The 19,272-nt window shown below is 38.6% G+C and overlaps 2 protein-coding genes across 2 annotated transcripts; one reads left to right on the forward strand and one right to left on the reverse strand.

The window, feature by feature from the left end:
- Positions 1-2,540: 2,540 nt before the first annotated feature.
- On the forward strand, positions 2,541-9,796 carry LOC308685095 (uncharacterized protein). The gene is made up of 8 exons (XM_081356623.1): positions 2,541-2,823; positions 3,211-3,276; positions 4,500-4,571; positions 5,436-5,611; positions 5,695-5,752; positions 6,209-6,380; positions 8,598-8,795; positions 9,342-9,796. The coding sequence occupies exons 1-8, from the start codon at positions 2,812-2,814 to the stop codon at positions 9,455-9,457; spliced, it is 870 nt and encodes a 289-aa protein (XP_081212749.1). The 5' UTR covers positions 2,541-2,811; the 3' UTR covers positions 9,458-9,796.
- Positions 9,797-11,076: 1,280 nt separating this feature from the next.
- Positions 11,077-17,894, reverse strand: LOC308685103 (uncharacterized protein). The gene is made up of 3 exons (XM_081356636.1): positions 16,592-17,894; positions 13,493-14,182; positions 11,077-12,839 (listed from the first exon to the last, which is right to left on the reverse strand). Exons 1-3 carry the CDS (start codon positions 16,632-16,634, stop codon positions 12,754-12,756), a joined length of 819 nt encoding a protein of 272 aa, XP_081212762.1. The 5' UTR covers positions 16,635-17,894; the 3' UTR covers positions 11,077-12,753.
- Between the last annotated feature and the right edge of the window lie 1,378 nt (positions 17,895-19,272).

Consider the following 19,272-nt stretch of genomic DNA (forward strand, 5'->3'; position numbering starts at 1 on the left):
GGGGGTTTGGTGCCTTACTCAAGGGCACCTCAGTTGTGGGTAATGAACATGGAAAAGAACACTGTTTATTCACTACACACACACACTTCCTGTCGTTACTGAGACTCGAACCTGCAACCTTCAGGTTACAAGTTCAACTCTCTAGCTATTAGGCCATTAACTTACTCACTCACTCACTCACGCACGCACGCACGCATGCACGCACTCACTCACTCACAGCATGGCCCTCAGCACCCATCCACGTACCAGCATCCAACACTGCACCAGAAAAGAGAGGTGCAAAGGATAAGTATGAAAAGAACAAGAACAATTCACTCAAGGACTGAACTTAAAGATCCGTTCAGACGACAGTGTTCCGTGGAATCAACAATCTTTTGACCTGAAACCAAAATAATGAACTGACAACCTTCACCACTGTCTCCAGCTTTTATGAATCAGGGCGAAAATTAAATAAATATTCTACACGTGTGTTAATATGAATGGGAACGGATATGAATGGGAAGATGCTGGCATAGAATCAATGGATTAAACAAGCTTTTCAGTGAATTGAATAGAGACATATTGTATTTCTCTGTTATAAAGATGGTCAGATGTCCAGTAGTGAATTATATTAATTAATTAATAAATAAACAGTGAGTGGTTATTGCACTTTTTTGTATAAACTTCACAGCATCTCCTTATATGTATAGGCCTAGCTATATGAACTTGTGACACAGGAAAAGATCATAATACCCTCTGTCAGACAGAAAGTGAGGTCAGGTTCAAAATTTTAATCATCCGATGACCTTATAAAGCTATGAAATTTGCGAATTTAGGAAAGTCCCCTCGTGAGAAAGAGGAAGAATAAATCACAAACTACAATGAGAAACAATGATCACATGCACGTCATATTTCTTATATTGCACTTCTTCGTTGTATTCTGAGAAGAAGTGGCCAAAAGTGAAACGGGAACATTCATGCCATCCTTAAAATAGGTACAGGTCATTTAGGCTTGAATTTGGATGTGTTTAAATGACTTGCTGTATTAGTTTTATTCTTAGTCGATTAGTTTTTTATTTTTGTATTTTAGAAAAGCTTTTCTAGGGACCCGAGACGCAAATTAGCTTATGCTATACTCTTGATGTGCAATACATATTTTCCAGTTTTCGACTGTTTTTTTTTGGTACTGTCCATATATAAATGAACTTATAAACTTATCATTACATTGGTAGATTATTGTACCAATGTAATGTTATTATTGTACCAATGTACAGTAACCATATTGTTTGGTATTATAAAGTAGACCAATTAATAAAATCCCTGATTAAAACAGAAAGTACATAATGTATTCTGTAGAATATTGTAGTTAGTAGACAAAACACATTCCTCTGAGTCTCTTCTGGCAGCTTTGGGCGACTGCTATTGTGTTCACTTCCTGTTGTGGGCAGCAGGTTGACATCACTGTGCTTGATATGCGCAGTGAGTCATTTGTCTGTCGACTGTTGAATTCAAGTCAACACAGAATTTAACAGCTACAGATTGTGACCTTTCAGCACATTAATCAAGGCTTCATTTATGAATGTGCTGAATTTATGATAAAAAAGAGTGGCATTTTTTGATAAACAGATGAAACAGCATGAATGCAGCATGAAAATGTATGAAAGAACCCATCACTAACTTATTTGGCACAGGCAATTTCAGCTGTGCATGGGAGACAGATGATTCTCTGACAAGAAAACACTGCTGTCTTCTTGGTTTGTTGGTTTTAGAGCGGTTTATTTGCCACTTGTTAGCTGTCAGGCTTGGAGACCACCAGACCAACCATCTAAACCCCAGCTTAAAGGGATAGTTCACCCAAAAATGAAAATGTGGTCATTAATTTCTCACCCTCATGAACACAAATGAAGATCTTTTTAATGAAATCTCAGCGATTTCTGTCCCTCCATTGACAGCTACACAACTACTTTGACGCTTCAAAAAGTTCATAAAGAGATTGTAAATCTAATATGAATTGAGCGGTTTAGTCCAAATTTTCTGAAGAGACTCAATCACTTTATATGATGAACAGATCATTTGTGTTCTGAAGATGAACGAAAGTATTACGGGCTTGGAACGACATGAGGGCAAGGAGCCTAATTAATGACTTTTATTTATTATAATTAATACATTTTTGGGTGAACAAGTTTAAGTCAAACCATCAAGCATTAATACTGAATATATATATATTTTAAAATCAGTTAACATTTGTTATCAAGGTCATAGATGACCAGACAATGTGGCTAAATGAAAATAATACCCTTGTACTGCTAAATTACAGTGCTGTACCACATCAAATGCAATCCATCTATTTACTTTATAGCCTAATTATAAAACTGAACACAAAACGACATTTGGCTATAAAATCATTATAATAAGTTCCAGATTTTGCCTGTTGGTCATAAATGACTCGTAAATCTGTGCAATGAACGCTACTCTCCAAAAACACATTAAAAGTATTTACACAGGAGGTTACGTGACTTTTTACGTTTTTCTTAAAGAGCACAACACGCAGAAGATCCCTTGGATGGAAGCATCTGCACAATGATCAGCGCGAGAAATACGAAATAAGATCTGAATTCCCATTCACCTGAACCCGTGGATGAAAAACATTATGCGAGATAATTGCTTGCATTATTAATTTCCAAAAAAAGTAACACAATGTATAGTAAGGGGGAGACAAAGAAGAGGATATGGAAATAGGCGTGACATGCAGTGTGCTTGCAGTAATTTGTCCAGTAAATGCATCACATTTAATTACGAGCTGTTTGATTGTCCATCGGCGTGCATGTAAACATGAGTTCTGGTGTAAGTATATACAAATGTGCTTGATTGCATGCTTCTTTATGCTCAAACCTCTCGTTTTTGCGGTTATATGTTGTTTGCCAGTCATAAACGGTGTTGCAAACGTATTAAAATGATGTGTCAGGACTGGAGAAAACATAATTTGTAAACTCATAGGCTATTAAATACAAGGGTTTTTATTTTCTTCTCAACCATAGACTGTAAAAAATAGTTCTCAACCCATCGCTGGCAATGACAGGCTTGGCTGCAGTTGCCTAGTAACGGAGTAACGAGCCCTTAGTAGTGGGCTTCATCAAATCCTGTTCAAACTATTTGTTATATAAGTGTGTATTGTGTACAATATAAGAACAACTAATTAGATAAACTGTTTGCTTTTTGTGACTTATGCAGGAACAAGAACACAGGACGAGACTCCAGCACTTTCTGTCCGAACTTGCAATATTGGGTTCTTTACAGGTGGGCTGATACTGAAGTAGCCTTTCATAGATGAGTGAAGTCTGTGAACAAACTCTGGTGTTGGCTTGACAAAGCCTTTGCTGAAAGTTTGAAATAACCTAAAAGCACATTGCAAATGTGTTGTTAGCATGATATAGCATGCTGTTAGCAAGATTTAACGTTGCTAGCATGATTAGTATGTTGCTAGCATGAATTAACATGTTGCTAGCATGAATTAGCACGTTGCTAGCTTGTTCAAACAGTTTGTTAACAATAATTCAACATTTGTTGCTGACATGATTTAACATGTTACTAACATGATTTAACATTGTTATCATTTGCTAGCATGATTAGCATGTTGCTAGCATGTTGCTAGCATGATTAGCATGTCACCACCATGTGGCTAGCTTAAATTAGCATGTTTGCAAGCATCCACGCATGATTTAACAGGTTGTTAGCATGTTGCTACCATTATTTAACAAGTTGTTAGCATGTTTTAACATGCTGCTAAAGACCACAGGTAGATGCCAAAGGGCTGCATATAGCTTCTATATGAATGTTTAACACATTGCTAGCATGAATTAGCATGTTTTAACATGTTGTCCTAGGATAGTCATTAAGCTTTGCTATCTTAATTACTCACTGCGTCCAAAATCGAATACTTCTCTACTCTATAGCATGTGAAAAACAGTACGCCAACAGAGTAGTATGTCCGAATCCATAGTATTCGAAAAACAGTATGTAAAAAGTCCCCTGATGACCTACTACTTCTGTCGGGATTCTGAAGTGTGCATTCGCTGGACACTTTACTGTCCCATGAGGCCATGTGAGAGGATTTATGAATGGCAGTGAAGCAACGCAACTGGTAGGTCACATGAAAATGACAACATGGCAGATGTTGTACGTCCAGATTACATACATACTACACACACTCACACTATATAGAGCGTACTTTCTTAAGTTGCGAATCTCATATTCAAATGCAGTACCTACTCAAGTATGTGATTTCAGTGTATAAGTCTTATTGTGCAAAAGTCTTGACCCCCTTAATGAAAGTCTATGGGACTTTTCATAGTTTGATCGTCTGTTTAACGGAAATCGTAAGTTGGATCAGTTAGGAAAGATATAGAATACCAAGTCCGAAGGTCTGAAATCTCTAGGAAGAGATACTGTTTAAATTTAGTCTCAAGCAGAAGAAAAAATATCTTGCCACTGTTTTCACAGTCTTTTATGTCTGTCTGTAGGGCTTCCATTATTTTCAGCCCTGGCTAAGAGGGAGAGAGGAACTTCTGTTGACCGTAGTCAATGATGACTTGGTAGGGTCTTTGTTAATCTGATTGTCTCTCTTTATTTTCTCTCAGACAGTTTTTATATCCAAAAGTTTAAGATGTTTAGAGATGTTAAAGGGACAGTTCACCCCAAAATGAAAGTGCTGTTATTAATTACTCCCTCATGTCATTTTAAACCCATAAGACTTTCGTTCATCTTCGTAACGCAAATAAAAATCTTTTTGATGAAATCTAAGACATTTCTGTCCCTCCACTGACAGCTACGCAACTGACACTTTGACACTTCAGAAAGTTCATAAAGAGATTGTAAAACTAAATCCATATGAATTGAGGCGGTTTACTTCAAATTTTCTGAAGAGACTTGATCAATTTACATGATGAACTGATTGAATTTAGGCTTTTATATACATATAAACATTGATCAGCGAACATAAACAGAAGCTCAAACGTGATGCGTAACACGAGAATGAACCTCATTGGTTCTCGCGTGTCAAGCAAACATGCTTGAGCTTCCGTTTACCACAACTGATGTGTGAGTTGATGAATGTTTATGTAAAGAAAAGTCTAAATTCAATCTGTTAATCATATAAAGCGATTGTGTCTTTTCAGAAAGTTAAGACTAAACCGCTCAATTCATATGGGTATCAGTTGTGTAGCTGTCAATGGAGGGACAGAAATCTCTCAGATTTCATCAAAAAGATCTTCACTTGTGTTCCAAAGATGAACAAAAGTCTTGACAGAATTTAAATTTTTAGGTGAACTATCCCTTTAAGTCATCAGTTCTAATGCAGCTACAAACTTCTATAAACACATACTAGTATATCTCTGGAAACAACTGCTGCAGCATCAGTGATAGTTACAACTGATGGCTACGTCGTTCTTTGCTCACAGAGATGGCGTTCTCCTGGGTTCGCCGTGTCTGTGGCCTCCACCTTCACCAGCTCAACCTGCAGTAGCAGCTACAGTCTGGACAGCGATTACGCCAGCTCACCTTTAGCAGGAGAAGAACCACTTCCACAGCACGAACACCAGACACCAGAGGCCACACAGCAACAAACTCCCAGCAGGTGGAGAGGAAATATCCTTCGACTCACTCGAGCAATTATAAACCAAGTGCTGTAAATCCATTCTTTTCATTATTCACTTATAGGGATGTTGATTCTCATCTTCTCCCAGCCTCACCAAGTGAGAGAGAGATCGCTGTTCCTGTGAGTATCGTTTCAGATTCACAGTCTTCAAGGGCCAATGTCAAATTCACAGATTAAGAACATTACTAATCTTAAAATGCAGAGAAGACATAAAGACGAAATACAATATAGGTTGCATAGTGCACCCTTGTATTTTCGGTTACACCTCATTTTAAGGGGTCGTTGTTACAGTGTAATTATATATTTAAGTACTGAGTAATATTAAGCAACTACATGTACTAACTATAGCGTTAGGATAGGATTAGGATTTGGTTGAGGGATAGTTGCATGTAATTATGCATAATTTACTGTTATTACTATGGTAAGTACATGTAACATATGTAACATGGACACTGTAAAATAAAGTGTTACCGTATTTTCCCTTTGACTTTTGAGTTTTCTTTAAGATATCAAGACAAAATTTCTGATTGTCTAGCAGTAGTCAAGGGTCTCAAAAGAGTTTTTCTCTCATTGCAGGAAATGAACTGCACCCTGTTCCTGTTAGCCGGCTATGCCAAGTATGGGCAACCTTATGCCTGGATTAGATCCAATCACGAGCGCCTTGTAAACGTTGGAGGAACTGATACGCTAGTCAAGGATACACCAATGAAACTTAAGTCCATCACAGACTGGGTTTCAACATCCCAAGGTTTTAAGATCAACTTTTATTGGCCATAATTTCACTATTTTATTATACACCATTTCTATATGTTCCTGGCTCAAGGTTTAGAAACTTTTAAAAGGTTAAAGATTATGTATGAATGCACATATGGCTTACTTTAGTGGCTTATGGTGGTCGTACATACAAATAGTTGTGTGTTACCATAATACTTATCAACGCCCCAGCAAACATCTTGCCTTTACCTAAATTTAGCAAAAGAACTAAACTGTACACTTACACAACAATGATTTACTAAACACGGAAAAGTTTTTCCTTTGGGTTTTTTGTGCACAGACGACAACTTGTCAAAACGATCCCCGTTCACACGGATCCATTAACTAAAAACACTGTATTATTATTAAATAAAAAAGATTTTAAGTTTTAGTAATAAGATTTATTAATAAGAAAAAAAAGGAGATCATGAATTCTTTTGGAATCGGATCATGACTCCCAGAATCGGAATTGGATCGGATCATGAGGTGCCTAAAGATTACCACCACTACTCTACTATAGAATGATTTATTGCTTGTCTTTGTTGAATAATACAGAAGATAAAGAGCTAAAAAAAAAATCGCATATTAAATCGCAATATTGGTTTAAAAAAAAAAATCGCAATTCGTTTTTTTTTTTCAAAAATCATTCAGTCCTTATTCAAATATGAAGTTTTCAGTTGAAAACGGTGTTGTGTAAACGGTCCCTGGTTATAATGAAGTTTTAATTTTCAACTGAAAACGTAAAACTTTTTTATGCGTTTTGACCGTTAATTTACTTTACAACGGTGTTTTTGGGGCCTAAAAATGCACATTTTTGAAAATGGGTTTCAAAGTGCAAGTTTTTTACCGTTATCATCTCTGTGTAAACCACAAAAATGCGAATTTGTGAAAACTGACGCGCATTAGTATTAAATGTTCAGTCTATAGACATGTAGTGTTTCTTTACAAAGTGACATCGCCAACTACTGGCCTAGTATGAATGATACAGCATTTTTAGTCGTTTTCGCAGTTCCGTGTGAATGTCAAGTCACCTTTATTTACATAACGCTTTATACAATACAGATTGTTTCAAAGAAGCTTTACAGTGATAACAGAAAAATTATTCAATGCTGAAAACAGTGCATTTCGGCTGTACAGCAGCTCTAAAAGAAAACACTCATTGTTCAGCTGAAGTCAGTTCAGTGCTGATTCAGTTACGTTTTAAAGATCATCAATTATTAAATTAGATGAATTTTTTCATCTAAAAAAGCAGTTCTACAGAAAACAGTGATGTCATTGTCCAGCTCAGTTCAGTTCTCATCCAACAGTGTCAGTACAGTCAGATCAATAATATTGTTGAATATTAAGTGTCCCCGATTAAGCAAGCCAGGGGCCGGTTTCACAAAGATAGACTTTGGCTATGGCTTAGATATAGTAGATAGTCAGACTTCAGATAGACATCTAAATCAGACCGTTGCACAAAGCACTTAAGACTCTGACTATCTTAAGTAGGACTACACTGCAATGCATTCTGGGTAAAATAAGACACTTTTCAAAACAAAAAACATGGCGGATCGAGTAATCGCATTCGACTGCTCAGTGCAGTTTACCCCAGCGGAAAATATGTGTTTGTTGGAGGACTATAACAGTTACAAGGACATTTTACTTGGGAAATTTAGTGGAGAATGTAGTAACAAGAAGAAATGTTTAAATTATGAGCCATTTTCCCTTTTCTTTTGGCTGTTTGTAATGTAACTGATTGTTACTGCTGGTTGCTAAGGTAACATAGAGTCTTAGACCTACAGTAAGTTAGCCTGGGGGTAAGAGGTGTCTAATTTTTTTGGTCTAAATTAAGTCAATCTTTTTTTGTGAAACAGTCTAACTTGCATTAGCCTAATCTATGAGCAAATTTGTCTAACACTATAGACCAGTCTAAAATAGCTTTGTGAAACCGGCCCCAGAGGCGACAGTGGCAAGAAACCCAAACTCCATCAGGTGACAGAATGGAGGAAAAAACCTTGGGAGAAACCAGGCTCAGTTCTCCTCTGGCCAACGAACGAACAGTGTGCGATTATGATTCAGGCTGCATCACAAGTCAGTCATCAGATTGTGTACAACGTTGTCTTCTGTACGCGAAAAACGCAAAAACGACCATTTTTAGTACATAGTTGTTGTGTAAACATACCCTTAGAGGAGCCTTACATAACACACTAAACATGTCTCTGCCCTGCAGGAACTCATGTATGGGACGTAGTGAGTGAGTTGGTGGGACTGTGCACCATGCCGCCTCCCGACAACCCCTTCTCTCTGGACATGCGCTACCTCCAAACCCTGTCCCTCCCAGATCGCTTCCTGGCCACCGGGGCCCTCCTGAATTTCCTGGAGATGATTGTGGTTCAGGGAAACCGAGAGGAACCGTTCTATGATCTGGGTGAGCACAGAGCTTGAATTTCTTTGAAAGATTGGAGTCCGGGAAATCAGGATCCAAACATTTTGAAAGTTCTATTGTCCTTGTGCTCACAAGATAAGGGGTGTAAGAAAAACAATAAATCGAAACACAGCGAAGTCTTAGGCTTGATTCATACTATTGTAAGGCCTGCCCTATCATGTATAGTGTCGTATGATCATTTTTCACATTAAACTATATAGATTCTTGGGTGAATTTCAGGTGATCTTAGCATGAGAGAGCAATACTGAGGTGATTGACTCAGTGTGAATGTGTCTTAGATGGGAATGCTAATTTCACAAGAGTTCAAATGTTAATTCTTTTGTTTTCTCAGAGAGTAGCCCTCTCTTCCAGTTCTTCCAGTTTCTCCAGTCGTATAATACATCCTGTGTCTGTTGCTTATAATCACTAATGTATTGTATAATCACTTTCTTTTCTGCTAGAGTCACAGCTTTTACCAGTTTGTGTAAAACAGGCCTTAGGCTAGTTTTTTTTACCATCATCCTCTGTTTCTTCTGGTGTGTTTCCTAGTTGTGGCAGAGTTGGTGCCATTGAGACGACTTCATTTCCAAAGCCTCTCTGACTTCCAGAAGTTTAAAGGAAGTGACAGGTTTCACTGGACTACAAGTCACTTACCCGACGAATGAGAACTGATGGTTCAAAATACAACATGCCAGAGTTTTCAATTCCAGAGGATTTTAACAATTGGCCTAAAACTCCAAACATGACAATCTAGAACGGTTACAAGTTAAACCATGAACTAATACAGAATGTTTTGTTCTTTATTTTGATACTAAGAAACATTAATTTATGTGTAAACAAAGAAGTTTAATAATGACGGCTTTAGCCCCATGACTTTAAGCTCCTAAGTGTCAGCCATGGCATGTTTTTGTGAACCACAGCACGTACCCTGTATGTCTTTGAAAAGTTATGAAATCAGACCAGGAGTATTTTAATCCCTCGCATTAAAAGATTTGTGCCCCATGACTTATGAAGAAACTGTTCCCTCTTTAAGGATGTAGTCTGTCCTGGAAGTCAAGGAAAACACTGGCTTTTTAGGGGCTGTTTACACAAAACTGTTTTCTACTAAAAATGGAAAACATTTTATGCTTTTGGCCGGCAACAGTGTTTTGGGGTCCGGAAAATGGTAACTTTTAAAAACAGGTGTGCAAGTCCAAGTTTTTTAAAACAATACTGTTATAGTCACCGAATTTGTGATTGTGAATTTGTGTGTTAGTGTTTCTTTACAAAGTGACATTGCCAAATACTGACCTGACATGCGTTTTCATGGACCCGTGTGAACGGGGATCATTTTGACAACATTGTTGTCTGTACGCAAAAAAAAACGTTCCTGTTTTAAGTACATTGTTGTCGTGTAAACGTACCCTTAGAAGTTATTGGTGTCTTCACTATTAACTCTTTCCCTTCCATTGACAAAAATTTCCATCATTTATGAGACTGCGCTTCTGGCTTTCCATGTTTTCACTGTTATATGGGTAGGGGGCGCTATTGTGCATCTCACTGAAAGAGTACTGAATCTCCTGATCAAAACACATGCGAAGCAGCAGCAGAAACAAGCGATAGCGATAGCATATGTAAGCCCATGCACATGTAAAATAACATGATCATCAACATTAAACAGTATATAAATCAAAACTACCTAATGTTACTGAATGGACCCAGGACTGTTGGGCTGTGAAGCTTTGGGGTGTTGACGGACTCGATCTACTTTATCGGTTTTGATCATCGTTCTGAATCAGATTTGGATGTAGTCTTTGACAAAAACACGTTTTTTTCTCAGCTTTTTGCTCAAAATGTTGCTTTTTTAATGAAACTTACCCACATTCAAATGTTGATAAAATAAAAAGAATGCATTAAACTAGAATAAAACTTTTTTTTAAGGAGAGGCTCTGTTCTTTTTTATATATATATATTGCATGTTCAGATATTCATACAAGAAAATATTCTGTGAACAATGACATTTTTGTGAATATTATCACACACAAAAAACTGGCGGTGGCTGGCAACTAAATAAAAAAAAAAAAGCTGGCAGGGAAAGTTAAAAATAAAGGTTCCAAAAGGCGGTTTTCGCAGCGATGTCAGAATTCTTCACACTTTTTCCCACTATGAAGAGCCTTCTGTGCAATGAAAAGGTTCCATGGATGTTAAAGGTTCTTCATGTAACCATCAATGCCAATAAAGAACCTTTATTTTAAAGAGTCTTTTGTCTGTCTAATAAGTGAATAGAATACAAGACACAAATGTTTCATGTATAAAAAGTTTAATATTACATAAAATATATTTAAATAGGTACACGCGAATAGTTTTAAAATAAGGTACAAGAACATTCATAGAACATTAAACACCTCATAAAGCAGACAGAACAGATCCAACAACAGACCTGAAGTCTTTGTAGTGCCAGATATGGTTTAATACAACTTTAAATAAAATCCATATGGATAAAACAGGGAAGAAAAAAAAATCCTTTGACGTAATTGCCCAAATGCATCAGGCAGAATGTTTAATACCATGAGGCACTGACTGTATAGCTTACTACTGTGATGTATGATGCAATTCTCAGTAAGCATAATGTAACTGTGAAGGAAAGTGCTAGACAATCTTTGAACTAGGAAAACTTGATCGTTCCAGTCATTCGAAGCAGAACGTCCTTGTTTAAAATACTTATGCAACCAGGCCACTTAAAAATGCTTCCTTGTGCTTCACAACTGCATGTAACTGCAGTGCAACGATGCTGCTTTTTCAAGGACATGACGCTCTATGCAAACATACCTTTGAATCAGTCAGCATTCTGACGTCACAAGCGGTTGCCTGGAGACAGTTGGCTTTTTTCCTTTTTTAAGAAAAATGGGCTGATGTTGTAAAAACTTGCAGTTACAGAGAAAAAAAAGAAAAGGGGGATTATGGCCTCAAAAACTGCTGGAATGCAGGTGCATAGAGAGAATACTTCTCATTTTCACTTCTCAGTAATACCAGTACATCTGCACTTCATTATCTGTTGGGAATTAGAACCTACGCTTCAAGTTCAAAGCTTGAATGACTCAAGCTATGAATTAAAATGGCAAACTGAGGTAGAACCCGGCAAAGCATGATATGGCAATAAGACAAGACCACCAGAAACAAAAATCTCAGTACCTCAGTCTTTCCAATGCCAAATTACAACCAGTCCTGATTGTCAAGTCGGTCCTGATGCCAAGTAAATATGCAGTAAATAATTCACCATGAATGATGTTCACATAGAGGATATGAATTCAATATCATTAGTAACAATGTGTTGAGATTTGGCCATATGAAAAAGAGCATTTGGAAGCATACAGTACTGTAGGATAAAAAGCTAATTGTCTTTACCATAAAAAGCATTACTTCCATTGTGCATTTGGGATAGAAACACTTTTAAAACGCTTTAACACTGACGTTCTGATCGTGCTACTGTTTACCATCATGCATCCACCCTCTTTCCACACGGATCCTCTCTTCATACCTCTAATACAAACAAAAACTGTCTCTTTGCTCATCAGTCACATTAACAAACCACCCAAACATGTACACAGAGGAGGAGACGGACTAGAAACACTCAACCCTGCGATACATACACGGCTTTAAAACTAGATACCAGTTCAGTGCAGATGAACAGCTTTGGTTTTTGTCTCTTAGTCCAACTCAAACAGAGATAAAATGACTGAATCTATCAACTTCCTAAACCACAAATAATTATCTCTGGAAACCTATAGTTTATCACTTTGGTAAATCGGTAACCTCAAATGTGTTGGCTGTTCAGACACAGACTCGGCACAAGCTTGAGCTGCAAACACTATCAAAGCTCAAAAGTTCCACCAGTTGTAGGTGTGGTTGTCCTTTTCCTCACATTCAATTGTGGAAATTCCCAGGCATCACAAAATTAAGCTCCAGGGTGTGACGGGGACTCTCAATGCCAGTTGTCACTGGCAGAACCTCTTCTGGTGATGGAACGGAGAGGACTGTGGGACACCGACCCCCTCTTCTTCCAACGGACTGCAACACAAAACAAAATACAGTTACAACTTTGAAATGGAAACCAAAAAAGAACATTGAGGAAATTATAATTTTACAAGATTCTAGTGCAGAAGTTCTCAACTCTGGCTCTCGAGATCCACTGTCCTGCGCCAAACCTAATCAAACACACCTGAACAAGCGAATCAAGGTCTTCGGGATTACTATAAAGCTGCAGGCAGGCGAGTTTGATCAGGGTTAGAGCAAAACCTCTGGAAAATGTATTTCAAGGGCCAGAGTTGAGAAGAGAACCCCTGTTCCAGTGCTTACATTCCTCATTGCACTCATTAACATTAATGCATTTGGCAGATGCTTCCATCCCAAGCGACTTGCATTGCATTCAAGGTACACATTTGATCAGTTCATGCATTCCCTGGGAATTGAACCCATGACATTGGCATTGCTAGCACCATGCTGTTTGAGCTACATACTCAGTTCCTGGAGAGCCACTGTCCTGCAGAGTTTAGCTCCAATCATAATTAAACACTCCTGAACCAGCAATTCAAGATCTTCAGGATTGTTAGAAACTTCCAGGAAGGCGTTTCGGAGCTGGTTGGAGCTACAACTCTGCAGGACAGTGGCACATGTGAGCTACAGGAATCTTGCACTCTTCACTTTGTCCCTCTTCAACTCACCTTTTCCCAAACTGGCTGGCAATGTTGACCCTCTGGGTGCTGTGGGCGTACCGGGCATCTCCGGCTCTTTAGTGATCCCGTCCCCCTGCGGCAAGGTGGAGCATCCACCCTGCCAGTCATTGAGCGCTCGCTGAAACGACCTCGCTAGGCAGGCGGTCATGTCCTTCGCCCTTTCTGCCCGACTGCACCAGAACACTCTGCATTGCAGTTGCTGACCGGGCTGCCTGCAGATGTACAGAAACACATTGGGTCTGGCCGTGTGCGAGGCGCAGTACGCGATGTCCTGCAAGTAAGTCTTAGTGAGCTGCCTTCCGGTGCTCAGTTCTTTAACTTCAACGTATCGGGGCCGCACCACCAGGGCATGGTCTTTCGAAAGCTTCCCGGGGGCCCCGTCTAGCAGTCGATCGATGGCTTCCTCCGCCTGTTCTAAGTCCAGGGAGAAGATCTTTTTGGTGCCGAGGTAGTGCACCTTGAAGAGGGGATCGCCATGAGAGAGGCTCTCCGTACGGTCCCGACGGAATCGCCGACGCAGAGCCGCCGGTGAGTTCTTTAGAGTTTGCATCAGATGGAAAGAGGCCAGAGCCATCGTGGGAGAAGATAAAAGTGGAGCTTTTTTGGAGTCACAGGGATCCTTCTCCTGCTTATCCAGTAAGCCTCCCAGTGTGGCGCAGCAGAGTATAGCCTTGAGATCTGAAACCGAGGAGGAAGAGAAAGAAACTGTCACACTCATCAAATCACAACACAACTGGAAAACACTTTAAACAATGCAGGTATGACTAAAATTGAAATGTCTTTACCCAAAAGAGATATTTACTCAAGTGTGGTCTTAGTGTTACTTTTCATTACCAGGTTTTTCCACTTCATTTATACGTTTAGCCACACATGTTATACATGTTTAAGTATAAAAATGACCCAGAACATTTTGTTCTTATGTTGCAATCAGACTACAACTATTTGTGAGCTTTTCATGGAAAAATGGTCACAAATAAACCCACACCAATGATCTCAGGATAGGATCAGTTTCAGTCAAGCATTAACACACTTGTGTGCATTGTGTCCTCCTGCATGCAGCACAGGAGCCACATTCGCGTCTAGCAAGAGTGGAAGAACGTCTGTGAGTCATCCGAGACACTTTGCTGGAAAAAGGACGTTAATGAACCTGTGTGTGTGTGTGTGTGTATATCGAGAAGTACTTTCCACTTCAATTTAGCAGCTTCACACCACGTTGAAGGAGCTTAATACGATTTTGTTCATGTTTAGATGAGTAGGGAAGAACAAATTTCAAAAAAAACTTCCCAAAACTGATAAGCCATTAATTATTTTACCTTATGGCTGATAACTGCAAAATGACCAACATTAAAATGTATAAATACAACCTAAAAGTGAGTTTAGGCATCAGAACATTCAATAAATATTCATTTAGAGATTGGCTAAAGATTACATTTAAGTGTCATTTCACAAATTTGTGTTTTTAAAGATTAATTTGAGCGTTAAATCACAGCACATGTAATCTAAATGTAAAAATAGAGGAAACGAGCATACACATAATTAAATATCTAAATACGGTCCGATATTGACGAATACATTTCTAATACTGGCTGATAATCAATACGGTACCAATATATATCATGCATCCCAATTTTCTGACCAAGAAACTGATGACCAAGCTAGAGCATATCCCATAAGTATATACTTAGTATGTAGAAACATGCACACCACCCATTTCAAACATGCACTTTAACAAAACCCTTGAGGGCCTCATTGGGTCAAGTCCAAATGCATGGACGGGTGTTGAAGTTCCACCTTGCAGAAATTATGTAACACTTGAAGCCGTTTTTTTTTTTCTTCCATTGTCTTGTGCTCCAGAAAACAAACCTCACTTTTATTCCCACATTGTGTTGGCCATGTGGCCGATACCATTGTGCTGCACTTTTTTTTCCTGCTGTCTTTTTCCTGGCCCATTATTTGAGCATTCCCAGAGGCTTCTAATGTTGGTCACCCCTCAGACGTCCTACTGTTTTTAGCTCTGATGCCTATTGAAGAGAAACTTTCTACAGGAAACAGCTTTAGACGACATCCCGCCAACTTCAAAATATTTCTTGTCCCAAAGACAATGGTGTGTAGCGTGTCATGTAAGGAATGCCAACACAAAATAACCTAGACTGATTTGATCTAGAGGCAACAAGACACATACAGTACACACACCTGTAAGGAAATGACCTCTCAGTTAGCCAACCTTTGTAAACATCTGACCCAGAATGAGATTAGTGATGTCTGAAATGGCTTTTTTTTTGTTCACTACATTTGAATAATTATATCACATTTGTCTGGGATGTTGCCTCATTTGTTGTCAAGAGACACTCAGATGTACTCGCATGATAAGGACGTTCATAGTCAAATACAGTAGGCAACTAGACGTACATGTAAAGTCATTCTGATTGTTATCCTCTAGTTGCAGCTAATAATAGAGATAAGCTTTTTTTTAAACATGCTGTGGTCAACATGAAGGAAAAACACAGCTTTAACTGACTTTAAAAGTATGAATTGAACTTTAGTCTGAGATTTACTGTGGTCATCCACAAGCCTTGAAGAGTTGATTAGCCTATTACAAATCGGTGCAATTACTTCATAGTGGTTGAATCACTATGTTTTTTTTTTGTGTGTGTGTGTGTTTTTTTTTATATATATAGGCCTATATAACGGATGCCAATGCTGATATATTGCTGACCTACTATGGGGGGAAAAAACTGCCCAAAAAATTGCTTACACTTCTTCCAGCCTGGTTTTACTGTGGTTGGTTCTGATCATTTTTTTTATAAAATGTAATAGTAATTGTTGAATTGAGTCTGACAGCCATCCATTAGGCTACTGCATAAAGACAAATAAAAAATGGTCAACTAAAGAAAAAAGAAAAAGAAAAAAAGAAAGAAATGTTTGAGACCAGTTGCCACTTTTCATCGGTTTAGGCTGAGAGACCATCTTAAACTAATGTATTACTATAAGGATGACAGAACAAAAAAAACTCATGCGTACAAATAAAGTTTCTTAAACTGTGTAGGCTACATTTCATTTCCACATACAATTCAGTAAAAGGCTCACCTTTCATGCACTCTTCGCTTTTGGTCCGGCACAGATAAATCATGCGTCCTCCGCAAACAACTGAATGGCGAGTAGACGTCCAAACCTCGTACTTTTTTGTCACCTCGTAAACCGTTTTTCACTCAAATCGAAATTGTAGCGGTAGGGACGCTTCACGATACACTGAAACTAGCGCGCTCTTTTACAATGTCGGGATTGGATATGAAACGAGGCAAACGCATGTTCTTCTGGCGTGGGCAGCGCGGCTCTGCTTACCTCACTCTGCGCGCTCTGACAAACCGAATGATTCAGGCGCGCGTCGCTGCGCTGTATTTGAGCGGCGTGGGAACGCCTCCGCGCCGCGGGGAGATGTGAGGCAACCACGAGGAGACGGAGTTAACGAGTGCTGGAAGAACTGTATGAGGAGGAGGGTGTGTGAGCAAAGTTCAGCCCTGAAGAAAGCGTCAGCGATGTACCCAAAAATAAGATTCACCAGGGACAACGACCATTTAACTTATGGTTTGGTGGAGTGAGAAAATGAAAATGTAAATGCTCAAGAACAGATAACATCGAAATATGACGAACTTGCTGTAAGTACACTGACTGATAAGGGAACACTACACCTGCATGTGTTTGTGTGGCTATATTTAGTAGGCTACTTTTGCACTTTTTGACTGGTGTGTGCTTTCCTGCACATACAGGTGATACAATGTAGCCTAGGTGGTAGAGGTGTATATAAAATATAAATTAATGATAAAACATTCAGTGTGTAGCTTAATTAGTATTATCTTTTAAATTTAAGGTCAATTTAAAATTTAAAGGCCTATATTTGACTCTTTATTAGACAGCTGACAAGCTGTGGAAACTGAGTGTTACTTGTTTTAAAAATATAGTTGATTAGGAGGTTGTAACACTTTCTAAGGGTACGTTTACACAACAACAATGTAGCCTACTAAAAATGGAAGTTTTTCCTTTGCAATTTTCATGTACAGACGACGATATTGTCAAAATGATCACGTTAACACAGATCCACCAAAACAACTAAAAACGCTGTATGCTTGCCTGGCCAGTAGTTGGCGATGTCACGTTGTTGGACAATAACACTACACGACTAAAGACTGAACATGTAATATGCATCACCGTTTTCAAAAATGTGCGTTTTTGTCGTTTACACAGAGACGATAATGGTTTCATATTCAAAAACTTGAACTTTGAATTTCCAAAGTTGTCGTATAAATGAACGGCCAAAATATAAAAAGATTTCTGTTTTTAAAACGTGTCGAGTAAACGGCCCCTAGTTTCACTGTTATGGACCCACAAAGGTTGCACAAAATGTGACAGTATAGACATTTGAGGCAAATGAGACTCAAATTAATTTAGCAAATTAACACCAATGCATAGCAATCAACCTTCAAAGGGTCAATTAGTGGGGTGAGTAACTGAAAGGTTAATGGTCATGGGCCATCAATACCAAGGTTGCTTGTTTACTCTCAAATGGAGATGATGCATCACCTGCAGAACTTGATATGCTATCTATTGCTGTTGTGCGCCGGAGCAAGACACTTAACCTAAGAGAGGGGTGAACTTTTTCTGGAATTATATTACTATACAGTACGTCCCTTAACAGCATCTTTCCCATTGCAACCAAAGCCTTCACACTGTGCAGCCCCCCTCAAACTGCTACACACCATTTAGCAAATTGGCTGTAATTTGTTTGTACTCATCTCTTATGCACTGCTAGTTATGCTTCGCTCTGTCAGTGATGTGTTTATACTGTACTTTTATTGTTTGATTGTAACGTATGATTTCATTTTATCTGTTTATCTCTTTCTATTCCACTGCACATTATTGAATTTCCACAAGCCTGGTTTAGTGAAATTGGGAATCTTGTCTCCTAAATAGTGAATTTCTGATTTAAAAAAAAAAAGTGAAATAGAGTCCACACATTACTAAGATTGAATGTCTTATATTTTAGAAGAATTACATTTTTTTATGTGTTTTAATAGTTTTCTGGGTTTTTCAGTAGAGGTGAACGTGAACGTGAATTGAGTTTATTCATGCCATGTGTTTAGACTGAACACTGAAAGGAACACTGAGCCCCTGTGTAATCAGCAAATGGGAGGCTTGGGAGACACACCCACCAAAGTACCTTTGGTAGCACAGCAGTGCTATTATACATCTGCCAATGACGCCACAACCCCCCCCCCCCCCAACAACACAAACACACACACACACACCGAATGCATAATGACTCCAACACATTCAGTACAAACACACTGTCTTTCATGTAAACCCAACATGAAAAACAGTGTGCCAGGTTCATTGCACGGTGCCAAAGCAGGAATGACTGAACAATTGTCACGGGTAAATCTTTTGACGTAAACAACTTCATGTTTTTGCCAGTAGGATGGCAAATTGACATGAACAAGAAGGGCATCATATGTGCAAAAAATATATATATAAATGCAATAGGAACACTGCTGTATAAAAAGAAATACAACCATTTGTGGATAAAACTGTCTTATCTGTGATCTTTTTGGTTATATCTTTGATCTTAATCTAATGTCCATTAAGTTGTGTTGTTATTTTTAGGGGTGGGGTTGCTATTTGTGGAGCCTGAGAACTTCAAGAAAGCAAAACATAAAAAGTGTTTGCTGTTTTCTTTCTTCAACTCAACATCTTAGTAATCAGAGCAACCACCC

This window comes from Scardinius erythrophthalmus (genome assembly GCF_964197995.2).
Source record: "Scardinius erythrophthalmus genome assembly, chromosome: 2".
Taxonomy (NCBI): Eukaryota; Metazoa; Chordata; class Actinopteri; order Cypriniformes; family Leuciscidae; genus Scardinius; species Scardinius erythrophthalmus.